Source organism: Chenopodium album, chromosome 3, assembly GCF_948465745.1.
Source record: "Chenopodium album chromosome 3, dcCheAlbu1.1, whole genome shotgun sequence".
NCBI lineage: Eukaryota > Viridiplantae > Streptophyta > Magnoliopsida > Caryophyllales > Amaranthaceae > Chenopodium > Chenopodium album.
Genome location: NC_137836.1, coordinates 2,330,986 through 2,358,683, shown reverse-complemented (window position 1 = coordinate 2,358,683; position 27,698 = coordinate 2,330,986). Strand labels below are relative to the sequence as shown.

Below are 27,698 nucleotides of genomic sequence, written 5' to 3'. Positions count from 1 at the left end.
CAAAAATAACTAAAATTATGGATAAAAAAACTTTTATACCAATAACTATTTTTTATTTTTTTGTTTATAACTTTTATACCAATAAGATTAATTGGCCAACAAATCTTAGAGATACATTAGGAATTTTTCCCATATTCTCCTATGTTTATTTTTTTTCCCCCTTTGGAGCTTTTTCACGTTTACGCTGCGTCGCTGCTCCTCTTCTTCTTCTCTCTCCTCCATTAAAGCCTACTCTTAATCCTCCATTGAAGCAGCTTCTTGTCTTTCTCTCCTCCATTGAAGCACCTTTGAGGTAAAGATGTTTTTTTGCCTTTTATTTTTGTATAAATCATCGAATATCAATTTCACAATCTAGTGTTAATCGTTAATTTAATTTGTCAGTATGTTCAATTTAGGGTTCTTCTTAGGTGGATTATTGAACTATTGGTTGTAATTATTGAAGTTGTGAATGATTATAATGAGCGATTTTGTTGCTGGGATTTTGAAATTCGTAGTGTTTAGCGAGAATAATTTATTATGATTTTTTGAGCTAATATTGATGATTGAATCAAATTTGGGTGTTAATGTGTTGCAGGATTTTGTATATAATAACCCTTTAATGTTAGGAGGGAACTATGAAAATGGACCTTTACTCCCTGGGCCTAGGGTGGTCGCCCCTCATTCCTTGGCTCAGGGACGGGCTTGCTTGGATGAGTATGTGAATCGTGATGATGTCGAATTGTATCGTGCCCGGGAGGTTATTGAGACTGCCAGCACGAGTGGCGGTGGTGGCAGTGTCTTTGAAAATGCTATCACTGTGGTGTCTACTGCTGCAGGAAATACTTCTACTAGTACAAGTACGATGTATTTTCCCCAAACTATTGTGTTTTGTGAGCTCCGTCACGAGGGTTTTGAGGATTCGGTCCCCACTGGGCCTGCTGAGAGCGGGTTGGTGTCGAAATGGCGGCCTAAGGATCGAGTAAGATTTCTTTTTATTCTTGGAGTAGCTTTGTTTTGGTTGTTGTTGTTCATATAGTGTGGATAGAATATATATGGACTTGGGAAGTGTGTAATGTATGAAAAATCTATAAGTTTTCTTATGCTGATTTTATTTTTATAGTTGGGAAGAATTTAAGTCTATTTCTTTGAGTTTTAGGTATATGTTGTTCAGGTTAAGCTGCAATTGTGCTAATTTTTTAAAATAGATTACTACAAGAAGTCCTCTTGTGTGTGATACTGTTAGGAGTCCATGTGTCATATTTACAAAGGGTGAACCTTACTTGTGCTGAGATTATCTTCTATTCCATATTACTTTGTTGAGGATGCAATGTAGTACTGGGGGAATTCTACAGTGCTCAACAAGCTAGTTTGACAAGTGGTATTAACCAATAGAGATATAACTCTTCTTAAACCAACAGATTGTCAAATGATATCGACACAATTGTTACTTAGGTGTCTATATATATATATTTTGTTAACAAGGTTTGTTAAGACAACATTAGAAAGTGATACTTTTGTTTAGAAAGAGCTTTAAAATACTCCAAAGTATTTACCAGTCAGAAAACTCTTTGAGCTCTCCTGTTGTTTAGGCTCAAATCAGCTTTGAAATAACACTCTGGAACTGTTTGTTTGCAAGATTATGGGAACAGTAGCTCATTCTTTCTTGCTTAGTAGTTTCCTAGGATAAATAGTCCTATGGGTTGGAAAAAATTGCCTTTTTTTTGACTAAATATTTAATTCCAGAATATAAAAAAGTTTATAATAAAAGATAATAAAGCTGTGCCTCGTATACAAAAGGTGTGTGCCTTCACCTTGCGCCTAGGCTTCAAAGACCCTTCGTGCCTCGGTGCGCCTTGCACTTTTTAAATCTAAGGACTTGAGAGATTGGGTGAAGATGAAAATGTGTTTTGCTGGTGCTTTGGCCTTTTTGGGAGATATCTTCTGCAGAAATCATTTAGGGGGAAATTTTAATGAGAAAGCTAGCTTTTGAGTTTATATGCAAATGGCTTTTATGGATTGAACTCATTGAAGTAAAGGAAGAGGCAGGATAAGGATGGCTGACCTTAATTACTAAGATTTTTAGGGACAAGGGGTTTGGTTTGTTCTAATTCATGATGTCTTAGATATTATGTGATTCTTGAAGTGTTGAAATCGAAGTTTATTCCACCATAATGCACATTCAGCTAGTTAATTACTTTGAATGAATCATAGTTGCCAATTACCGGGTAGGCTGTTAAATGATAATTAAAAAAATTATCTTTTTTTAAAAAAAAAAATTATAATGTGCAGAAATTTCTTAGGAAATGATTTGAATCGGATACACATTGGGCTTTTGATGTGTCATTTTCCTTCTATCATTTCACTATGAGTTAGGTTGTTTTTAATGCTTACCACTAGATATATTTTTGCAGATGAAGACAGGAATGGTAGCTCTTGTTCTATGTTTAAATATCAGTTGTGACCCACCTGATGTTATTAAAATATCTCCTTGTGCACGTTTGGAGTGCTGGATAGGTACGTCCAACTTCTTTTCTGTTCATTTGATTGTGACCTATGTTGCTTAGACTTGGGTAGAAGTGTGAGACAAAAGTATGTGTCCAAGTGTCGAACTCAATAATGCTACAAGAGTTTTGCAAATTTGCTTAATCTAAGTTTCATACCAATGTCTGAGTGTTGGATATGTAATATGGGTACTTGAAGTGAAATGAAGAGTCACAATAACGTAGATTGTAACAACTGAATATTTAAGTTAATGGGTTCTCTTTTTATTTTTTTTAATGATGAAGATTAAACTGAATTGGAGATGAGATGTTCCTAATGTTGGTGTGTAGCGTTGTCCATTACTTTCATATTTTTTTTGGCAAGTGAACTACTCTCAATGCTGTTATGCTGGAAAATAATTTTTTTTCTTATATATTTGTTAAAGATCCCTTTAGGGTTAAGTAAGTATGACCGCTAAAGATCTTCTCATAATAACATGAAAGAGCAAGTTGTGAGATGGAAAGTTTTTGGATCGCCTTGAGGGTCAATCAAGCTTGTTTAGTATCTCTATGGTAATTTTTTATTTGTTTTAATATTTAATGTAAAAAATAATTACTATGTAGATGTAAATTGGTTAGCAACCTCCGAAAAGGTTCATTGATGATGACAGAATATTGATTTATTAATTGTGGGTTTTAAACAATAATGGCAGTAAGAATACATCCATTGAAACAATTGATGAAGTTGAATAGATAATACTTCCTCCGTTCTTTTTTACTTGACCCGCTTTGACTTTTACACTATTCACCAACCCACCTTTGACCGTCTTTTGTGAATTATAGGTAAAGAAAAACATATTCATGTAGGATCTTGTTAGAATCGTCTAAATAAGTACTATCACAATATATAACTTTTATAATTTTTACTTATAGAGTATTAAAATTATTGATGGTTAAACTTGTGCATTGGCAAACGTGATAAAAGAAACAGGTCAAGTAAAAAAGAACAAAGGAAGTAGTTAAGAAAAAGATGTATGAAGTGGCTGAATCAACACGATGTCATTTGTGAAAGCCATAGAACTTTGAAACGGTCATTTTACTAATATATGATGCTTAATGATGGGGAAAGGAGAATCTTCAAAAAGAATGAATGGGGCTATGAGCCTATGACAGATGTTTTGCCTGATCTCAAATTCTGCCTTTGGACATACCTTTAGTGGAGAATTTTGATTTTGTAGAAATATGTGTTGGGCATAATGAATGTATGATGAAATAGTGGCGACAATGATGTACTTTTGTTATACTGTAATATTTTTCAACGTGTGTGTGTGGTTGTGTGTGGTTGTGTGTGTGTGTGTGTGTGTGTGTGTGTGTGTTGTGTGTGTGTGTGGCTCTTCTTTCATTGTATTTTCATCATTTTTTTTTTCCCTGTTTTTTTCTCCTTATTTTTGTTTCTGCTAGCTCTTGTTTTTCTCTCCTTGTTTCTTTTTTGGAAGGTTGTTGTGGGTGTTTTTAGTGGATGAGTTATTTTTTCTTAGCGACTTCATCCTTGATTAGGTTGTGTGATCTTTAGATGCATTGTTTTGAAGCTTCTATATCCTTTCTGTTACTGTTGCTTTGTTGCCTGCTTGGATATAAGTATAGCAGTTGTGATTATCCTTACCCGTGCTCCATGGTGTCAGACCCATTGGCCATGGCACCTCAAAAAGCACTGGAAGCAATTGGAAAGGCCCTTAGTTTGCAGTATGAAAGATGGCAACCCAAGGTGAGTACTATTTATCCTTTCCGTAACACACTTCTGTTTTTCATCATGTTCATATTCGATATTCCCTCGTTTGGCTGACTCGAAATGGTGTTGCTCCTTTATAATTTTTTGGTATCTTCACAGGCTCGGTACAAGTACCAGCTTGATCCGACGGTAGAAGAAGTGAAGAGATTATGTAATACTTGTCGTAGATTTGCAAAGACAGAGAGAGTTTTGTTTCACTACAATGGACATGGAGTGCCAAAACCAACAACCAATGGTGAAATCTGGCTCTTCAATAGGGTAAATTGCCTTTTAAACTATCTCATTTCGCTTGTAGCTTTACCTCTTGGAGCTGACTGTTTGCTTCAATATGCGCTTATGCAGAGTTACACACAGTATATCCCCTTGCCAGTCACTGAGTTGGATTCTTGGCTAAAATCACCGTCAATCTATGTGTTTGATTGTTCTGCTGCCGGAAATATACTTAATGCTTTTATAGAGGTATAGACCTTTTTTGCTGGTGCTTAAAATCCCCTTTTCCTATGACCCTATAGAATATAGATGATATGGTGGTGGATGATATGGTTAGTTCTGATTTTTGACAGCTTATCGATGCATCTGTTTCCTCCGGTGCTGCAAAGGATTGCATCTTGCTTGCAGCTTGTGAAGCTCATGAGACCCTTCCTCAGAGTGCTGAGTTTCCTGCTGATGTTTTCACTTCTTGCCTCACAACACCTATCCAGATGGCCTTGAGATGGTAATAATTACTTTTTTCACAAATAATTTTTATGATGCAGCTACTGTTTTAATTGACTTCTGATTCAGTGTTGCCAATATCAATCATTCATCTTGAATTGGGAATTTGAACACTTCTTTAACTTGTTCTTCCAAACTAGTATCTTTTTGGAATTGCTAAAACACCGTTGGTTTTCCTCTGTTTAATCTCTCCCACCATCCATTGACAGTAATTATGAAATACAGTCAAGGTTGCCAACTAGCTGCCTGTTTATCCATTATACATTTTTGTTGATTAAATTGATTCACTTAAAAAAGACCAAAATTGCTTTCTTGAGAATGATTTGTTTGGCAGTGCCTCTTTGGTTCCTCGCTAATGTTTGGATTTGTGTGAAAGAATATGTCAACCTATTGGCTCGCTTGCTGATATGAATTTTGATGGATATAACCTTCAATCGCAGTTGAAAGGTTTGGAATCTTGAGTCTCGGTCAAGAAACGCTAAGCAACACGAGCTTAAAACCTAAACTAGGCCAAGAATACACAAGCACAAGCTTACGTAAAACTTTATAAATTTCAAATCAATCAATCATACTTTTCGTTAAACACCATCACGTATTTATAAGCTAAATAATTAGCCTAAAAATCGGTAAAACAAATTCTAATCTAACTAGGAAACTAACTCTAACTTGTAAAGATAATATTTTGCAAATATGATCTTTAAAGTTAAGCTTATCTTATACTAACCGAATTAAACTAACAAAAATATCCTAATAAATTCGGTCATCTAATAATAAACTAAAAATAACAATAAAAATAATTATAATAACAATATTGATGCCTTGGAACCGCATCACTTGCAGTGCTATAAGCCAAATTTGCCCTTTTGTGATGCTTTGACTCATTGTATGACATTGCAACTTCACCTGGGTGTGGAACTGTGGACTATGGACATGTAATACAGAGATCTGGGAGGACTCAGCTCTTCTGTGTTCTCTGTTTCAACATTATGATTTCAGCTGAATGCAAAATCAACAATTTCTTCCAGATTAGAAATTACATTATAACCCTAGACATATATCTTGAGCCTTAGCTATGCATGGAAATGGAATGAAACAATGGTGAGAGGCAAACCTCAGTGTGGTATTGGTACATGGTTGCCTGATAACAATCAGAGAAGTGATTGATCTTTGGGTTGGTGGCTGTAGGCCTGCATCTTTGCTTTGACTCATTGTATAACAGTGCAACTTGACCTGGGTGTGGACATGTTATACAGAGATCTGGGAGGACCCAGCTCCTCCATGCTCGCTGTTTCAACATTATGATTTCAGCTGAATGCAAAATCAACAATTTCTTCCAGATTAGAAATTGAAAGCCTTAGACCTATATCTTGAGTCATTATTATGCGCAGGAATGGTTTAAAACACTGGTGAGAGGCATACCTTATTCTGGTATCCTTATTGCTAGTGGGTGGTTGCCTGAGAACAATCAGAGAGGTGGTTGATTTGATGGTGGTGGCGGTAGCTCTGCACTTCTGCTCCTCTGCTGTGTTACTGTTACCCATAATCTGTATACGGTGTAATAATGGGGAGGGGTCTTTCACATTTTAGAAAGGAGGGTTGACTATCAAGGGCCCGAGTTATTTTACTGAATGTTTCTTACTTCCTGTTTTTCTTTTCTTTTCTTTTAATATCTCCATTACTTTCTTTAAATAAGAAATAAGATTGTCAATCCTTTAAGAATTATTTTTAAATTAACTTTAAAATTATTAACCATATAAATTGCTCTCATTTCCAGCTCATATCCAAAATTTTGGACAGTTTTAAATGTTTCCATGTGTTCTTAAATATAGAATTTCCCTTGTCTGATTCTTAGATACATAACTGAGACTTACGCCTGATTGCCTGAATATGATTTCGAACATTAAATCTTTCATGCTATTTGAAGATTTTTATGCCTTTTTAAAATCTTTTTTTATTATTTATTTTTATTTTTTTAATTTTTATTTTATTAATTTCTCTGTCAATGTCTTATGCATGTGAGAACAGCGTTAGTGCTAGGTATAAGGTGAAGGTATTGATAATTTTGCTACAATGAACTTTGTGAAAGCTAGATGTGTCAATGTCGTCAATAAGATTGGTGAAGAAAAGACTTCTTATGGAGAAGCAAGTAATTGGAAGGTGGATCACAGGTGGCACATAACTTCATATTTTTGTAGGCTGTCTGTGTCTAGATGATCTGATGTAAAGTTCATGTGCTTTTAAATGTAGAGCTGACAAGTTCATGTGCTTTTAAATGTAGAGCTGACAAACTTCATAAGTTTATATGCATCTCCAATTTAATTTCTGGTTCATAATTCATAATTGGGATTATAAAGATATTTCTAGAGTGTTTCATGCTTTAATTTTAATAATATTTTAATTCTTGCTTGTTGTGTCACATTTCCATAGTTTCTCATTTGTTTTGTATATGAGTGAATTTATCAGGTTCTGCAAACGGTCCTTGCTTCGTGAATCTCTTGATCATTCACTCATAGACAAAATTCCTGGTCGTCCGAATGATCGTAAAACACTTCTTGGTGAACTTAATTGGATTTTTACAGCAGTGACAGACACGATTGCTTGGAATGTTCTTCCACATGGTAAAGCTGGTTTTATTTTATTATTAGTTTTTATATGTGTGTGCGTGTTTTGAACTTTGGCTTATAGTTCTCCGTGAATTTGGGATGTTTGATATGTTTTCCATGTGTCAGATCTTTTTCAGAGGTTATTCAGACAAGATCTGTTAGTGGCCAGTCTGTTCCGCAACTTTTTACTAGCGGAGAGAATAATGCGTTCAGCCAACTGCTCTCCAATTTCGTACCCAATGTTGCCACCAACCCATCAGCATCATATGTGGTATGTATGAAACTTGAGCACACTTTTCAGCAGCACTCATCTTTTATGTGCTTCTCTTTCATTTATTAGTATCTTTTGCATTACTATAGCAAGAATGTTTCTCTTCTTAACAAGACAATAATCCGAGCAATGTCTCTTAATGGTCTTCAAATATGTAGTACCATCTCTTTAAAAAAGCTTAGTATTGGGGTGGCATTCTGGCATTTATTAATTATTGTAGGATTTACTCATTCAATTTGTTACAATGTTACCGTTTATTCTTTTAGCAAGGCTAACTTAACTTTATAAAATAAGTAACATCAATTATCTTTTATAAAAACAATTATTGAGTATACTCGCCACCTTGCTAAGTGGTCATTGCTCTAACAACCGCAACCAACACATGTTTGTTTAGGATTTGCATAATTGATAATTTGTCATCCGGAAGTATTTGATGTTGATGCCATGAGAATTGGAGGTGGTAGCCATGTATTGGATTTCCCCTTTTCCAATGGGCTTGCCTTAGATCAAATCTTCATCCAAACAACAGACAAACTTTTAAATAAATCGGATGTACAATAAATATTGTACATTCGTTATAAAGTTACCCTAAAATGAGTAACAGTTATCCTAATATGAATAAAAGTTACCCTAATATAAATAAAAGTTACGAAGTATTTAGGCTTTATTGATAAAAGTTACCTAAAAAATTGTAAAATGACCCTAAATTTGATAAAAGTTACTCCAAACAACAGGGGGTATATACTATGAGTTAAGATGTTGAGCCTTTGGTCTAGATCTAAGATAGGGCAGTACAACTGTACAAGGAGTCATGACTTCACATGCTGAAAGATGTTCATGCTATAAGGAAAGGGAGATTGGCTGATGTAGAAAATTAAATACAATGTTCATGCTATAAGGAAATGGAGAAAGGGAGATTTGCTGATGTAGAAAATTAAATACTGACCTCATACGACTTTTGTTTGAAAAATTTTGTACGGATGATGCGGGGAATACAAAAGGGAGCATAAAACACTTTATGCATGAAAATTAGTTTGGTGATAGGTTTTATAGGAGTGCCTCACGTTCAGCTGTGTACGCCTGATGTATGTAGTGGATAAAGAGGTTTTCATCGGAATCTTGGCAAAATTCTATTCATGACAATTTCGCGTAACAGTCAAAGTGGAAATTGTACGAGTATCGGAGTATGCCGGCCGGGATGCAGGTTCCCAAAGAGGGAAGCCCTACGAATGTCAATTGACAAGGTTTTTTTTTTTTTTTTTTTTTTTTTTTTTGTAATCTGGTGTACGTAATGATTTATCTCTAGGATGATGGAGATGCGTAAGAAATTATATTGGAAGGTTTGAAGAGATAATTGTGAAAAAAGAAGGAATTTGCCGGAATGGTTTAAATCCTATTATTCCTTGAAATTATGAAGAGATACAAAGCTGCAAAGGTTAAAGAGCTGAAGAAAATATAAGTTTTTGGTGTTGTGTTATTCTTTTTTGGCTTCATGTTACGCTTATATTATGCATTATTTACAATGTCCCCAAAAGATTGCCCCCTTGCAACTGAAGGTCAAACTTAAAAAGTTCAACTGCAAATTCTCCCTAACCTGGTGAACTCTTACAACATTTATGGAAGGGATCCGTTTCCCATACATATCCCAAGTACTTGCTCCTTGGTGTTAAAGAAGGTTTTTGCGTTGCTGAACTTGCATTGATCAATTTGGCGGATTGGCTAGTGATTAGAAAGAGACTTCCCTGAACAACTTCCCTGGAGTAAGCTTATTTGTAACAACAAGTCTAGTCCCAGGAGCACTGTGGTTGGTTGTACAAGATCATCTTCCATTTTGTCTAAACATCATATCAAATTATCAGCTGTAAAACTGTTTGCCGATTATATGAAGTGGAAGATGAGACTTTTCGCCATATATTTTGATTGCTTATTTTGTAAAGCTGTTTAGGAAGGGGTTGCAACTGTTGAAATTTGCAAGGAACTGTGGTGGCTTGCGCTCTATAGCTAGCCATTTTTGGAGAGCTCTTTAAGTTGTTGGCAACATTAATGAGTGAAAATATGTAAACAAATAATTTCAGGGTATAAATGTCAGCACACTATTTTTAAGAGTTAAAAAAAAGGCAATTAACATTAATGAGAGCAAATTAGTAAATAAACATTTTAGAGGGTATAATTGTCACAATAGTGTTCATAATAGTTAAATTATTAAATCACACAAGGAAAAGCTTAGTGGCATTTAATATCATATCAATAGAGGCATATAGGTAAACAAACATTTTAAGGATAAAATTGTCCTCACACTATTCACAAGTGTTTTCTTATACTTTTAAACAAGTAGGGATATAATGGGATTTGGATATTTACTGCCGAAATTCAGTTTGAAATGAGATTGGTCAAGAAGAATACGGTATTAGGATATTATACTGACTTGGGCTTTATGCTTTTCACAGTTACAATCTATTCTATCTGGTGCTGTAGAAATATGATTATTTTTGCTAAGTTACTGTGGGGGCTTTAGGGTGAAGATGGGGAAAGGGAGACATTTAGGAAAGGTTAGGCCTCTAATATGTCTTCATGTTTGTTTTAAGTCCAAGTAAAGGAAATCACTCTATATTCCAATACTACCCCTTCCCTTCTGTACTCTTTCACAACCACAACCAATCTTTCCCTTCTAATTTTTTTTTTCACAATAACCACCACCTCTCTCCCCTGTACTCCTCTCTTAATTTAAACCACGGTTGCTGCTACCTTCTACTTTGTTTGTTGCTAAACCTTTCTGGTTAAAGTAAGATTTCTTATCTAACTCTAGTAGTTGGGTTGTTGTATGGTGGATGGGGGTGGATTCTTTTGGTAAGTAACGCTGTAGAGCTGATTTTGCGTTGATGATGCATGAATTTTAATTGTGTGACGAGTATAGCCGGTGGGTAGTAGTGGTTCTAAGGGTGGTGGGGGTGGGTTTTTGTTGTTTGAAGGCTGATTTCATGGTGGTTTGTGTGAGTGTTAGGTGGATGGGGATGAGTTTCAGTGGTTAGAGGTGATTTTCATGATGGTGGTGGTGGTTTAAGGGGTGGTGGGGTTGGGTTTTGGTTGGAGGCTATTTCGTGTTTCGATGGTTATTGGTGGTTTTTTGTGGTGTTGGTGGTATCAAGTGTTTGCGTAAGGCGGTTAGTGATTAAGTGAATGGTGTGGTGTGGGTATGTTGGTCAAAGTAGTGGTCGAGATGGTTGAGAGAAAGGGTATACGAAACCTTAAGAGGGGGGGGGGGGGGTGGGTATTGAGTGTAGAGGACTTTGGGGTAATTGAGTGGGAAAAGGGAATGCCTAAATTAATATTTTAAACAATTAAGGTCATCGTCTTTGTTGATTCCATTACCATTTGAATAACCTAAATAAATGCCCCCTAACAGAAACACTACTAGAGAAATTTTGTTTAGATTCTCTCTAAGAGCTTGTGAGTAGATGACTATTAGACTTTTGCTATAGGTTTAGGGGATATTTGGTTTCCGCAAGGTAAATGGAAAGGAAGAAAGAAAGGTAAATGAGAGGAATATAGTAAAAAAATAAAATAAAGGGGGGGGGGGGAGTTTAAATGGTAATGTATGGTTTTAGAACATAATAGAAACAAATTCTCTTACATCATGCTTGGTTTCAATTGTAGCTATAGTTACGACTAGCATCCTAACTCTCTCCCATGATGAGTAGCATCACACAAATACACATTGGCCATTGATTTCTTATCAAACAATATTGATAAAAGGTAGTGCTACTTTCAACTTCATTCGTATGTATTTTTCATAACTAGTTTTAGAGCCAAGTACGGTAATCTTTGAGTTTTGGGCTTATGAAAATGGGGGAATGATGGTAGCGGGTTGTTTGGCACGAGGGTTATGGTGGAGGGTGAGGCGGTTTTGATTGCGAGGCGGTGATCGATCTCGGTGAAGGAGAGGCGGTTAGATTTTGTTGGGTCGTGACAGTATTGCTTGCAATAATGGTAGTAGCATTCACGTGTTGGTATTCGGTGGAACTTTGGGTAGCTTTGGGAGTTTGGGATGGTGACGGTGGTTTTGATTGTAAAGGGGTGGATTGCATTGGATTTGAGGTGTAGATTAGTTTGAGGACATTGAAATCATTGAAAGGGGGTGATTTGGGTGGAACTCATCAAAGCAAAAGGTACATACAAAACCAAACAACTAGTAAAAGGATTAAGGCTCTTGATTCCCTCTCTTTCCTAAATTCCCCTAATTAATGAACCCTTTGCCGTTTTAATTATATAAAGGACTACTATCTCTATTGTGAAGTCTAAATTGTTGATTGACACTTGCTTTTTTCATTTGCTTTTTTATGTAATCCGACAATTGGGAATTTAAAAAAATTACTAATCTATAGAAAATGTTATAGTTAAGTAGGGTCTTGTTAGATTCAATACAATGTACTCCTACGTTCCTCTCTTTGGAGAGATTCCAATGTAATTGGAATTTAATACAATAAGATAAATGTATACTTCTGAATATAGTAAAGTGGGATCTTAATAGATTCTTCTCAATTTTTAGTTTCAAAGTATGTAGTTTTTATAAACTTTTGTAATGTATAGCTTGAGATATTTTTATTATAATATTGCGATGGAAATTATGCAGAATATAACAAGACAATCTTTTGGGAACAAAGGGAGTATACTTCTAGAATACAAACTTTTTATAATTTTACGTGTGCAATAATGGAGATATTAATGAATTAAGGTTGTAGCTTGAAGTCCGTGAAAATTCAAATGGAGTAATTTTTTAGGAGCTAAGGGAGTATAAAGCAATCTTTTCATAAAAAGCTGTTACTAATGTCGCCTATTAACTATGTTAATCAAACACGGCTAATATTGCGAAGTGGCCGTGTCGACATGATACTTCACGGAAAAAAGAGAAGAAACATGAAAGAAACACATATCTTGTTCGAAAACCACCATTAATATAGAGAAGATGGAGAGAAGAAGATTGCCATTTATTAGGAGAATTTACTGTGGAAAGAATTCTAATAAAAATAAATAGGGGTAGACATAATGAAAAATTTAAAGCTTTTGTAATATATAATTTATTTATATAAATTTAAGTGACGTATTGACGTGTTCCTGTACCCGTGTCCAAATATCGGACAGAGTCCACGTGTTCAAAATTTTGGAACTTGTCGGAACGGACATGTGTACTAAATGAATTGGCATTTGGTTACATAATTATACCCGTTCCCGAGTCCATGTAACATAACCTATTATTGCTTCCTTTTTTAAAACAATTTTTTATGTTAGAAATGTACTAAATGAATTGGCATTTGGTAAGTGATTGCAACCCGTGCTTGATTTATTCTATTTCATTGCATCATTTTTTATTTTATTTTATTTAATATTTGACTATAGGGATGCATGGGACATGGCTGCTGAAATCTGTCTTTCTCAGCTTCCATCACTCGTGAATGATCCAACTGCGGAGTTTCAGGTGTGTGCCTTTTATGCTTATTGTGCCATTTAATGTGGATTTAAGTTGAGATGAACAAAGTTTAGAACCATGCCCCTAATTTCCTGAAGGACTCTGGGGATCTGTTTTCATGTGAAGTAATGTGTTGTGTGTTTTTTTTTTTTTTTTTTTTCTTTTCGTTTTTCTCTTTCAGCCTAGCCCCTTCTTTACAGAGCAGTTGACAGCATTTGAAGTATGGCTTGACCATGGATCTGAGCAAAAGAAGCCACCAGAGCAGTTGCCTATTGTTCTTCAGGTGTAGAAATATGTTACCCTCTCTCTCTCTCTCACTCCGATAAGCATCCTCTTCGCTCTTATTTAAGCTCCCCCCCCCCCCCCCCCCCCTCTTCCCCTAAATTTCCCGTATGACAAGTCTAACAAATATGGATATTTTTCAAAAACCTTTTTAAAGGGGGTTTGAAGACTATAGGTCTTTACTCTCTATCATACTTATATGGACTTGGGAACGGGTGTCGTACACTGACGCATGTCCAAGTGTTCGATCTGCAAGTTCCAAAATTTTAGGACACGGGGACTCTGCCCGATATTGTTACGGGTTCACGTCTATACGTTATTTAAATTTATGTAAATAAGTTATATATTACAAAAGCTTTAAATTTTCATTACGTCCACCCCCTTTTTTAATTCTTTCCTCTGTAAATTCTCCTAATAAATGGCAATCATCTTCTCTTTATCAATGGTGGTCTTTGAACAAGATGTGTTTTTCTTTCATGTTTCTTCTCTTTTTTCCTCTCTACTCTTAATGGAACTGTTTGAGTGCACAGTGAACGGTCGGACACGTGTCCGTGTCGTGTCATGTCGACACCTGTTTTTCTTTCGTGATTTTAGCCGTGTTCGATTAACATAGCTCTCTATTACTTCCAGTTTATGACGTTCTACAACTTATTTTACTTTTTTTTTTTTTTAACATGGAAATATTACACCTCCTTTGTTCCCAAATTATCGACTCCCTTTCCATTTTGAGCCGTTTCAAAAAGTTCGACTCATACTTTTTTTTTTGATTTTTGGAAAATCCTTTTTACTATCTTTTCGCTTCTACCCATAATATTTACACATTTTTTACTCACTTTTACTTTATCCATTTTTTTTTTTGACAACTATCTCTCTTTTACTCTATCCATCTTTTTTCTAACACCCATCTCTCTTTTACTTTATCCATCTTTTCCCCCCTTCTCTTTTATTCCATTCTTTTTAAGTGACACACTTTACCTTTTTAGAAACATTCTACTATTTAGAATTATATCTTTTTTTTTTTTTGGTCCCCATTACTACATTCTAAATAATTTTTCTCCCCCACGGTCCGTCGGTCTCCACTCCTATATATATATATATATTTTTTATTATTTCTCTCATCTCACATTCTAGTATTGAATTTTTGAACAAGTTACCCTGCTGTACACCCTATGTATTTCTCCTAAAACTCCGGACGAATGCTACTGTGTCAATTTAAAAAATAGAGGGATTACTTCATTCACTTTTATCTTACTCCAACTCACTTTTTCCATGCATTCCTAGATTCAAGAATCTACAGTAATGAGTCGAGCTTTTAGAATCGGAAGGATTATGTAATTTCTTTCTTTCTTTTTTTTTTTTTATACATAATTTTGGTTTTGCTGTTTTCAGTCCCTGACTTGTCCTCATTTTTGTATATTTATCCATATTGGTGTCTACATGGCTGAATTATTATTATTATTATTTTTTTTTTTGATGTAGGTCCTTCTTAGTCAATGTCATCGTTTCCGGGCTCTGGTGCTTCTTGGGAGATTCCTTGATATGGGTCCCTGGGCTGTTGACTTGGTAGTTATTTGAGACTGAGAATATTTGCTTCTTTATCTCCTTTTACTGATTCATATTTTGGAACCTGTTGCTCCTCTTATGCTCACAGCATTTGTTGCATTAACAATGAGTTTGTGCTTATTTTAGGCATTGTCTGTTGGTATATTCCCATATGTGCTTAAGCTGTTGCAAACTACGACACCTGAACTGCGGCAAATTCTTGTTTTCATTTGGACAAAGATTCTTGCTCTTGATAAGGTTAATATGATACATAGTATCTTAAGAACTTTCTAACACCCCCCCCCCCCCCCCCCTCCTCCAATTTTCTTTCCTCTTCATACATATATTGGATTCTTTCTAAATATGTTTTTTTTTTTCGCTGGAATGTCAGTCATGTCAGGTTGATCTAGTGAAGGATGGAGGTCATACTTATTTTATTAGATTTCTTGAGAGCTCAGAAGCCTTTCCTGAGCAGCGTGCTATGGCTGCATTTGTATTAGCCGTCATTGTAGATGGGCATAAACGGGGACAAGAGGCTTGTATAGAAGCTGGTTTACTCGATGTGTGCCTTAAGTTCCTTCAAGATTCTATTCCAAGTGATGCTCAGTCTGAACCTTTATTTCTCCAATGGCTTTGTCTCTGTCTAGGAAAGATGTGGGAAGATTTTACGGAGGCTCAGATAGTAGGTTTACAGGCAGGTGCTGCTGTAATATCAGCGTCTCTATTGTCTGAGCCCCAACCTGAGGTTTGCCTATCATACATCATAGCAATTAATGTGTTGTCATCTTTTAAAAAAAAATTATATCTTCACTCATGTATAAAGGAAGACAACGATGACTATTTTTCAGGTTAGAGCCTCTGCTGTCTTTGCATTGGGAACTTTGCTTGGTGTTGGATTTGAATCTTCAGGAGATGGAGGGGATGAAGAGTGTGATGATGATGAAAAGCTAAGAGCTGAAATTAGTATTATTAAAAACCTTTTAAGTGTTGTTTCAGATGGAAGTCCTCTTGTCAGGGCTGAGGTTGCAGTGGGTAATAGACTCTTTCTCTTTTACTTTTTCTGCTCTTTAATATACACAATTTGGAATTTAATGCTTGCATTGTTCAATTTTATAAAACTATTACCTTTAATTAACCTTTTAGGGAGAATAATAAGAATTTGATATTTTGTAGTATGTGTTGTGAGGAATCTATAAAGAATTGACATGACTATTTCTTTACGTATAAAATTACTAAACATTGTCAAGGGTAGTATGAGAACACTGTAAATGTCCAAGTGATGAATAGTGCAATTGCAATTATAAAATTTCAGAGAAAGTATAAATTTGGGCAAATTCTCAAAAAGGTTGTGTCGTGCCAAATTTGTGTTTTGTAAGTCAGTAAACGTGATGAGAATCCTTCTTGACACTAACCTAACCCATTTAACTAATCTAACAAAACACTTCTACACTGGTGTGCCAACCCATTTAACCTGTTTTAAGTTAAATATTCATGGAAAACAAGAAATTATTTTCTTATGCCTGATTTGTTATTTTATATAAATCCATGTGTAGCTAACCTTTAATTTGCTAATATTTTAAGCATATGAAATTTTAATTCAAAGATTGTTAGTTCATTGCTATATAATTATTTTATTTTATTTTTTTATTTTTTGAGGGAATAGTTCATTGCTATAATGTGCTAAATTGTACAATATTTATATATACTTCAGAAAAGCAGGTGAAATTGTGTTAGCTTCTGGTTCAAAATTTCTACACTAACCCAACCTATTTATTATATAGTAAAACTTGCGTTTACCAACTTATGAAAACGGGTCATAAGGGCTTTACACTAACCGACATTTTGTGTCTGTTTTATTTCATGTTGTATCAAGTCAACTTTTTCCAGCCCTAATGTCGGCCTTGAACTTTTGAACATTATATATAGGAGCTAAAAGTTATGAAAATTTCATCGTAGCCTTTAATTGCAACTTAATCCCTAACACAGCCTTAATCTTGATTAAAAAGTAAATATGTCATTATAATATTTAAGGTTAACTTTGGGTTGGTGGAAGATTTACTAAAACGCCTCTAACCCTTGCAGGATTTATCTCTACCCAATTTAACTTTCTTTCTATCCCTCTCTTTAAGTGATAGTTCATCGACCTTTCTCTGAAAATTGTCATAAAAATTTACTCTTGCTCAAACCTACAATAAAGTATCCAGCTTTATTAACCTCATGAACAACCTGCAAATGTTGCACTTATAAAATGCCCTTCCATGGCTGCTGCTTGTACTGAAAGTTGTGTATCATCTCATTTTCTAGGTTAAAAGCAATACCAACAAGCATTGAGTTTGACCCACTTCCCTTCCATTGCTCCTCTGAGAAACAAAATAATTAAATTAAAGAGGGGGCAATTGACCAGATTGGTAAATAAAAAAGACCCTTAGTGACAAATTGGTAAAAAAACTTACTCCGGCGACAATTTGGTAAAAAAAATAACTTTAAGCGACAATTTGGTAAATAAAATAATCTCAGGCGACAATTAACCCAAAAATACAAAAATTTCCGACAAAGTACTCACAAATGCTTAATTTAGTTTCTTTTTCATGTTTTTTTATCAACCCTTTTAATGGAAATAACAATTTCAAGAAAAAAAAAAGTTGAAGTATCAATTTCGCTTAAGTTTCATACCCCTTATTAACGAAATTCTTTTAAAAAGGGGTTAAAAAAAATTGGTATTGGGATTTAGCAAAATAAAAAGGGGATGGCATAGTAATTCAAAATCTTAAATGGGAAAAATAAATTTAAAAAACACAAAACACAAATTAAATTAAGATTTTTAAAGAGTTTGTCGACAAAAATAAGATTTTTTGGGCTAAATGTCGCCGGAGTTTTTTTTTTTTTTTTTACCAAATTGTCGCATATAGTTAGCTTTTTTTACCAAATTGTCGCCGGAGTAAGTTTTTTTACCAATTTGTCACTAAGGGTCTTTTTTATTTACCAATCTGGTCAATTGGCCATTAAAGAGGATAGTATTAACAAACAGATGAGATGAGCTGTGAAAGAGGATAGAGGATGAATTGATTTTATAAGCTACAGTTGGAAACCCTATTAAAGTTGTAGTGAACAATTCATGGGCTTTTAACAGTAATCAAATTAGTAAACACTAAATCAACCTATTTTACTGTCAAACTAATATGGTCTCATTTAGTACAAAACAGCATATGGGGGCTACCATAGGAATTTCTACCACATGTAATGTGCAAAAGTTAATGGCCACCATTGGGAATTTCCCTTAAAATAATGTTACTTTGGGGGAGTAATGGCGTGGCTCATGGTGTTTGGGTATGCAGTTATTTGCTTCACAAAGATGTGAACTAATGATTTTTGTGTTGATGTAAACACCCCTGGATCTGATTTTTAATCTTTTTGGTTTGCAAATGTTTTACACCTTCTGAAATTATTGAAGTTCATGGATATGTGAGGTGAAAATCCGTTAGCTAGGTGTGGCATAGGAACTAAAAGTTCTATAACGTATTGTATAAGATCATATTCAAAGATTTAATTAGTCTGATCCGTTACTGATTGATGGAAACATATTTTTATGTATCTGGAATATTAATGTTGATGAAATATGTGTCTACCTTGCCACTTTTGCATCCTCATAATATGAATATTTTGTCCTGTTTCATTTAAATTGCTCTCTAACAATTTCCTTATGATATTTGAACAGCTTTAGCTCGGTTTGCTTTTGGCCATAACAAGCATCTCAAATCTGTTGCTGCCACATATTGGAGATCCCAGCCAAACACTGGGCTCAGTACTCCGGGAAGTATCATTACTTCACACATTGGTCCTTTGTTAAGGATTGGGGGTGACAGCACTCCAATTGTTCGGGATGGGAGAGTCTCCACGAGTAGTCCACTGGCTACTGCTGGAATAATGCATGGGTCTCCTCTTTCAGATGATTCATCTCAACATTCTGATTCTGGTGCATCAAATGATGCTGTTGGCAATGGAATAATAAACCATGCTAGACCCAGACCTCTTGATAATAGTCTTTATTTGGATTGTATTTTTTCCATGTGTACATTAGCAAAGGACCCATCTCCTTGCATTGCAAGACTTGGGCGGAGAGTTCTCTCTATTATTGGAATTGAGCAGGTTGTTGCAAGACCCATAAGGCCCTCTACTGGTAGTGTTCGGCCAGGCGAGCCTACCACTTCTGCTGGTGCGAGGCTTTCTGGACTAGCTCGATCAGCATCCTGGTTTGATATGAGTTCAGGTATGACTCTGATGTGCTGACAAGCAGCCTGATAAATCTAACTAATGCATTAGCGACAGTATTTGGTGCTGTTGATTGATTGTATCGTTGTCTGTGATCTGATCCTATAATGTCTTTTATTCCTCAGACAAGTTGCTGTATTTAGATTTAGTTGATTCTTAGCTAAGATTTTTGTGCTGATATATTATTTCTGGGGTGGTTTAACAGGTCATCTCCCATTGACATTTAGAACTCCTCCTGTAAGTCCTCCTAGAGCGAGTTACTTGACAGGAATAAGGAGAGTTTCTTCCTTGGAATTTCGACCACACTTGCTCAGTTCTCCAGATTCAGGGTTAGCAGATCCACTGCTAGGTTATGGTGGGTCTAATGCTAATGCTGAGCGTAGTCTTCTTCCACGATCAACAATATATAATTGGAGCTGTGGGCACTTCTCGAAACCTCTTCTTACATCAACAGATGATAGTGAAGAATTAATAGCAAAGAGGGAAGTAAAGGAAAGATCAACGTTGGACCTCATAGTAAAATGTCAGCATTATTGTAAGTTGGCTTTGTTTTATAATCATTATTCTACTTGTCATTGCTTGACATGCCGATCTTCTTGTATCCTGATTTTTAAAAAATGTTTTTGTAGCTGTTAGCAAGCTAAATAATCAGATTGCAAGCTGGGATACCAGATTTGAGACTGGTACAAAAACTACCTTGTTACAACCATTCTCTCCTATTGTCATTGCAGCAGATGAGAAGGAAAGGATTAGGTAAGAAAACATTTGTTAATTTGTTTATCTTCCAATTTTTGCTGATTCTTGAAGAATTAACTATCTGCTGATATTTCATTTTGAAAACCTTAAGATAAGCATCTAGAAGCATATTATTTTGTAGATTTTGGCATTTAGTTTGTTTTTGGTTAAATCCTGGCTATTAAGAATGTTTAGTAATGAAATCTGTTGTAAGTGTCATTGTTTAGACTTTTTAATGTGAAAAGTTTGTAAGTAGATTCATTTTCATAATGATATTGATCATTATAGAGTTGTGAGGGATTTTTGTTTGTTTTTTCTTTTGTTTTTTTTGTTTTTTGTGGCGTGCTTCTCACCTGCAAATCATCAAATGGACTTCTAGCTGTTGGAAAATTTGATACCATTCTTTCTGAAATATTATGGACAAAAAAGTTGGCAATATTGAAGTTCATGGATATTGTGATGTATTTTCTTTTGTGCACTTTTGTTGTTGGCCCTTGCTGCCCTTCTCTGTGTGATTTAGTTCTGTGTAAACGTATGTATACAGTCAATACAGATGTGATGTTTCAATTAGAAAACTTAGTAAACGAGTGACCTTTCTTACATGAGTAATGATGTCATTGATTTCTAGATGTCTATTTTGCAGAATGTGCCTATCTATTTGGTGAAATTTCTTATTTTTTGCTTGTGCTTAAATTTTGATGATTGAAGTGTTGAAGTTCAAAAGGCTATAATGTTTAGTGGGTTTATACAGCATATAGTGGGAAACTTGGCTTAATGGTTTTGTAAACGGTTCCTGTTTTTCTTACACCTGGTGTTTCAATGTCAAATACACCATTGTACATACTCCCTCCGTCCCATATTATAGTTCCTGTTTTCCTATTTTGGAGACCCAAAATATTGTTCTATTTTTGGATAGTATGTAAAGACAATTATATCCTCATTTTTTAAACTTTATTCATTGTACTTCCTAAATTACCCTTGACTTTTCCACTTGCATTGTACTTTTTTCCACTTTCGCTCTCTAACTTTTGTCTATAATTGTACTTCTCAATTTTTTTAAAAATGTATTTCATCCACTTTCTTCTCCCATTTCTTAAATACGGTGAAAAAACACAAACAAGAATTATATATTGGGACGGAGAGAGTATTATTTTTGGTATTGTGATTTAAGGTAGAAGCTGAATCATTAAGGTTTCAACAGCAGATACATTCTCTACTCTTGTTCATGGCAATCTCTTTTTCTGTTATTCATGTGTGTATCACTTCGTATCTTTAGGCCATAGATTATGTAGTTGACGTGATGGCTTGCACATGTTGTGTTACATAATTTGGAAAAATTGGGCAAAATTTGGGAGGGGTGTGGGCAACTGGGCAAATATTTTGAACTGGGATATGGGCAAAATTTTGAACTGGGGTGTGGGTAAAAATTGGGAGGGATGTGGGCAATTAGGGGGGGGGGGGGGGGGGAGGGAGAATTAGGGGGGGGGGTGTGGGAAAATTTGAACTGGGGTTGCATAATTTGCCCATCCCCCTCACTAACAGCCAGTCATCAAAGGCAAATTATACTAGTTAATTGGTAATTCTTTGCTCATTTTAACAAAGTAGGGAGCAAATTACGAACTTGTTTCTTAGGGGGGGGGGTGTGGGAAAATTTGAACTGGGGTTGCATAATTTGCCCATCCCCCTCACTAACAGCCAGTCATCAAAGGCAAATTATACTAGTTAATTGGTAATTCTTTGCTCATTTTAACAAAGTAGGGAGCAAATTACGAACTTGTTTCTAATATCATATTGTCAAATGAGGTAACATTGTTTTGAACATAAAATAGTCATCTGCTAATTCCAGCAGTCCTATATATATATATATATATATATATATATATATATATATATATATACATATATATATATATATGTATATATATAAAAAAATATATATATAATATAGATACAAGTTTTAAGTGCATATCAACATCTTTATTGGTACCAGTTTTGTTGTTATTTTATCAGCTGAACAAAAGTAGCTGATCTTTTTTACTTTCACTATATTACTTTTCATTGCTCACATTCATGTGCTTTGTGTTTCTCTCAGGGTTTGGAACTACGAGGAACCAGCACTTTTGAATAGTTTTGATAATCATGAGTTTCCTGACAAGGGAATTTCTAAACTCTGCCTTTTAAATGAACTTGATGATAGTTTACTTCTTGTTGCTTCTGGTAAAGTTTCCTCGTCTATGTTCCTTTACATTTTTATGCTATGAGTATGAGAATTCTCATGCATTAAGTAATACTACCTTCATTGTTTTTAGTTGACATGTTTTGACGTTAGCACTATTCACACTTCCCTTTGACTGTGTTTATTGATTTATACATAATGAAAAATAGTCATATGAGATATTGTTGGGTTTTTCTCAATATGTATTTTCAAAATATCAACTTTTTATAGTTTTTGCTTATCGGTAATTAAAGATATTAATGGTTGAATTTGTGCATTGGCACACGTGACTAAAAAAACATGTCAACTTAAAAGAATCAGAGGAAGTATATTGATACCTAAATTATTAGAACTAAGGGTGAATTATACTTATTTTTTCTTCATGAAGGTGATGGAAACGTTCGAATTTGGAAAGACTACATGCAAAGGGGGAAACAGAAGCTTGTGTCTGCTTTCTCTTCTCTGTCTGTTCAGGGACCTACTACTCGAAATTTGAATGCTGTTGTGGATTGGCAACAACAATCTGGATGCCTAGTAAGTACTTGTTTTGTCAGCCACTTGAACTTCACATATTTTGAAATGTATTCTAAAATATTTCCATCTATTTTAGTTTGTGGCTGGAGATGTACCGTCAATCAAGGTTTGGGATCTAGACAAAGAACAACTTGTGCATTCCATTCCTTCATCCCCCGATAGCAGCATATCAGCACTGGTATCTCTTTTAATCCCTACCTCAATAATCTAGTTACCTGTTTCATTTGTGTTGAATTTTGAGAACCAGAATTTAATGTCTTACTATTATGATTTATATTTTTTTTGGGATAAAAAATTATGCTTCCCCCGTCTCATTTTAATGGTTTTCCTTGCTTTTTAAACCAAGGAAATCACTGAAGCCTATGAGAGAATTATGAAAAAATGGAATTTGGAAAGAGAGAATAGTAAAAAAAAATAAATAAATAAAAAATAGTGGACCCAAAAGAGTTAAGGATGTGTTTAAAAGGTAAAGTGCAATAATTTTTTAAAATATTCATCTATGGAAAGTGTGTCCATTAAAATGAAATTGAGGGAGTAAATGAGTGATTTTTCTAAACCTCTCCAATCAAATATCCCTTTAATGCCCCTGCAGCCTTAGCCCCTTCAGACGCAAGATAAGTTAATTTGTCCCAGACATAATCAAAAGATAAAGAAGCTTCTTGGGAATCCTTCTCAAACCAAAAATGCCACAAAGTTGCCCTAAAAATGCACTGTGCTCTCCTTGTCCTTGCCAAACCATGGAGAACAAATTTATAAGCAATCCACCATCATCAGAAAGGAAAACCCTAGTTTTTTTGATATAGAGCAAACAATCTCTACCAAAGCTAATTTGTCATTTCATGATGAAGGAAAACATATGAATATGACTCGCTAGCACTTTTGTACTGCAAGCAAATATCCTAAAGAATTAGCCCCAGCCTAGGCCTTTGAAGCATGCCATTAAAAGTAATCCTACCTAATGCTAACGTCCAAACAAAATCTCTTACCTTTATAGGGACTTTGTGCCTTTTCAAATCAAATTTGTTATTAGGAAAAGTGGAAACTGAGGGGGCTGGGTCAAACAGCAGAGAATTTATACACATGAAAAGTTCCTAAAGTGTCCCTTGTTGGATCCTTTACTGTATTCAATCTCAGTTTTGAGAACCTGAATTAAAGAAGGAAGCTCCTCAATCTCCATCTCACATGGAGGCCTTTGGAAATATAAATTGTACTCATTTCATAATAAATATAGACACTGGGGTGTTATGACGAGAAGACAATTGGAATGATCGAGGGAACATAACACCAACAGGTTGCGCTCTTCTCCAAACATCTTCCTAAAAACGAATGTGAGAACCATACTCTATCTTGAACCTCACTAAAGGGGATATTTAAGTGAATACATGTGAAATAAATTCCCAAGGGGTCTGTCTTTGTTCTTAGTTTAATTGTTAGTACATGGCTATATATTCTTTGTGATCAGCTATCATACTCTTTATGAATAGTTGTTATCTTTTTGTTCTTTGTTTCATCAACTTTTTTTGTCTGCTTAACACTGTAACTTGGATTTCTAGGCTGCTTCTCAAGTTCATGGAGGTCAATTTGCTGCTGGGTTTGTTGATGGCTCTATCAGACTCTATGACATTAGAACACCTGAAATGTGAGCTAACTTTGGGTCTTCTTTTGTCTTTTATTACTTTGAATTGCATTGTATGTTGTCAAAGTTGCACATGCTAGCTTGCCTTGTCACATGCTAGCTTGCCTTGTCACATGCTTGGTGCTTTTCTTGGGTTTGAATTAACTTGATTGCACTGACATGTCAATTATGTTGCTATTTGTGAAAGACTCAAATGAGACTACTTGCAGATTGGCCATTGGAATTTAGTTTGGATAACGGTATTATGTTTTTACTATGGTTAATTCCATTATTTACCATTGGGAAGTTGGTGTTCCACAATACATGTGTTAAGAACTAAAAGTATCTGTATGAATGATGTGGCACGGGTTTCATTGTGAGAAAACAAGTTTGTTCAAGTTTAGGATATCGGCTAGATCTAATGGAAGGAACTGGCTGAATTTTATCTAGTTATCAATTTTTTTCATTAATTTTAAAGCTTTTTCTTACCTACGCACGCACATATGTATTAATGACAATGTTAACTGTTAAATCAGATAGAATGATTAAATAAACCTTAAATTAAAAGCTACATATAATTTCAAGCATGAGAATACTCAACAGATTTCTCATTATTTTCTGCTGCTCTTGGTATTCTTTGAACTTTATATGTTTAGTGAGATTTTGAGTCTTCTCAGGGCTTACTATATCTGTAACCGTCTTTGACTTTTTCTAAATGCTCTTATCCTCTTTAGGCTTGTTTGCGCTACCCGCCCGCATATCCAGAGAATTGAAAGAGTTGTAGGAATCGGCTTTCAACTAGGGCTAGATGTGGCTAAGGTGAGTACTCGCCAAATTATTGCTTATATAACAGCAGCACTTGATAGAAAAACAGATAAAATTGATGATTAGTATAACCTCTATTCTTAAATATTCTTGACAATTAATATATGCACTAAATTTAAGGTCAGATTGTTAGAAGAGAGAGAATGGGGTAACAGCATAAAATTTGGCCTATAAATAACAAGTGATTGATAAAGTGGGGTGTTTGTGTCGTGTAAGGAAGGATACTATAATAAATATAATTGCCAAATCAGGTATAAAGTAAGAGTGTAAAGAACAAAGAGGAACAGAGGTTATACATGCTCAGATGCTCTTGCTAATCCGAGTTTTTTTTTCCTTGGGAATATAACTCTGTAAATTGGGTTGCACAGCACTGCCTAACCACGTATTTGTTTCACTCTTCTATCTCCAGATTGTCAGTGCATCTCAGGCTGGTGACATTCAGTTCCTAGATATTAGAAATCACAGTGATGCATACCTCACAATTGATGCCCACAGGGGATCTCTAACAGCTTTAGCTGTTCATCGGCATGCGCCCATTATAGCCAGTGGTTCTGCAAAGCAGCTTATTAAAGTCTTCAGTTTAGAAGGTGAGCAACTAGGCACCATTCGATATCACCCAACGTTCATGGCTCAGAAGATTGGACCTGTAAGTTGCCTCAGTTTCCATCCCTATCAAGTGCTACTCGCTGCTGGTGCTGCCGATCCCTTTGTTACCTTATATGCTGATGACAATAATCCCACAAGATGAACATGTGTACTACCCAAGGCCGAAGGCTATGGCATTGTTTAAGACAACATGGTGACATGATTGAGATCTATGTTGAAGTTACATTGATTTGGGATTTTCCAGGAAATTGTTTTCTGGGAGGTATTGGGAATGATGATGCATCAGTCGTGTCACTACGTTCTCATACCGAGTATAATGGAGTTGTGGAGGTTGGGATTTAGGTTTTTCTGCTGCACATTCATTAGCCCCCATGTAAATTTCGAGCCAGATGATAAAGAGTCCATTCATTCCAGGGAGGCTTCTGCTAATAAGCTTGCAATATATAGGTATTGACAGTGTAAATATATATAAATGCCTTGCGTCTTTGTCCATCATTTGTTATTATGTCTTTTTTCAAAATTTCTGTAGGGGGGGAGGGGTTTTGTAATGTTTTTCTTTTCCATTTGTTTCAAATTTGTAGCATATTACAAGCAAGCGTTCATATTAGTCAGTGAATTTGGGTGATTGACCCTAACGGTTTAGGCGACAGAGGGATGTTGGTGCATATTTATGCATGTATTAGCTGATTAACGAGTGCTCTAGTGGTACAGGTAGATGCTTGATGTCCATCATTTAATCTTGTACATAGAATTTGTTGAAATTGTGATTTACTTAATTGTAATCAGCGTGTATCATTATCCTTCTGAATTCCTCGTCTTCTAATAAGCTCTCTTAATTTTCATCTAAATTGCCCCCCTATAATTTTCACTGAATTTTACTCAAATGATGTCCCTAAATTTGAATTATTCTCAATGGTACTTGGCTAAAATATTGCAACTATCGTAGCTTTTCAATGGAATTTGTAGTTAAGGTAAGATACTTCGTAACAGTAATATGGGTATTCACGTTCTAACTAGAGCTGTCAATTTGGGTAAACGGGTCGGGTTTGAGTTGGGTTAGTACGCGGGTTGGGTTCGGGTTGGGTCATGCTTGAGTCGGGTCACGTCGGGTCATACATCTTGTCGGGTTTAGGTCGGGTTAGTAAAAGGTCGGGTGAAAAATAGGTCGAGTTAAATTCGGGTCTTTACGAGTTTAAACGAGTTAGAGTTGTTCTCGGGTTCAAGTTGGGTTCGGTTCAAGTCAATTATTTACAGGTTATAATCAGGTCGGGTCATTCTCGGGTTCAAGTCAATTATTTACGGGTTATAATCAGGTCGGGTCATTCTCGGGTTCAAGTCAATTATTTACGGGTTATAATCAGGTCGGGTCATTCTCGGGTTCAAGTCGAGTTCGGTTCAAGTCAATAATTTGCGGGTTATAATCAAGTCGGGTCATTTCCAAGTCAGATCATTCTCGGGTTTGAGTCGGGTTCGGTTCAACTCAATAATTTGCAGAAAACATATTTCGTCCCTAAAATTCGTCCCTAAAATCATGTTGTGAAACTAACCTCTTAAAATTCAAAGTGAAATATTGAAGGAATAGAGTTATGATTCAATTTCCGTTCCAATACCAACATGAGATAACGACCTTACATATTGATTCAATAACAAGTCGGGTTGAATTTGGGTCGGGTCAATAACAAGTCGGGTTGATTCGTGTCGGGTTTGTAACAGGTTGGGTTGAAATTCGAGTCGGGTTTGTAGCAGATCGGGTTAAATTCGGGTCGGGTTAGGAA

General features: G+C 35.4%; 1 protein-coding gene across 1 annotated transcript; it reads left to right on the top strand.

The window, feature by feature from the left end:
- Positions 1-99: 99 nt before the first annotated feature.
- On the top strand, positions 100-26,731 carry LOC145623697 (regulatory-associated protein of TOR 1-like). The gene is made up of 24 exons (XM_081676553.1): positions 100-292; positions 575-958; positions 2,391-2,493; positions 4,142-4,224; positions 4,348-4,506; positions 4,591-4,707; positions 4,812-4,963; positions 7,426-7,580; positions 7,692-7,836; positions 13,231-13,309; positions 13,482-13,583; positions 15,062-15,145; positions 15,272-15,382; positions 15,516-15,869; positions 15,973-16,156; positions 18,840-19,391; positions 19,599-19,928; positions 20,023-20,146; positions 22,221-22,345; positions 22,732-22,877; positions 22,954-23,055; positions 24,431-24,516; positions 25,227-25,311; positions 25,727-26,731. The coding sequence occupies exons 2-24, from the start codon at positions 599-601 to the stop codon at positions 26,063-26,065; spliced, it is 4,077 nt and encodes a 1,358-aa protein (XP_081532679.1). The 5' UTR covers positions 100-292; positions 575-598; the 3' UTR covers positions 26,066-26,731.
- The last annotated feature ends 967 nt before the right edge of the window (positions 26,732-27,698 follow it).

What these genes read in the sequence shown, in the direction of transcription:
- LOC145623697 (XM_081676553.1), top strand. Translation starts at nt 599, where the DNA reads ATGTTAGGAGGGAACTATGAAAATGGACCTTTACTCCCTGGGCCTAGG. An exon ending in GTCCCTGGGCTGTTGACTTG is followed by an intron (nt 15,146 to 15,271) that starts GTAGTTATTTGA and finishes TGCTTATTTTAG; the next exon opens with GCATTGTCTGTTGGTATATT. An exon ending in TGTCTGAGCCCCAACCTGAG is followed by an intron (nt 15,870 to 15,972) that starts GTTTGCCTATCA and finishes ACTATTTTTCAG; the next exon opens with GTTAGAGCCTCTGCTGTCTT.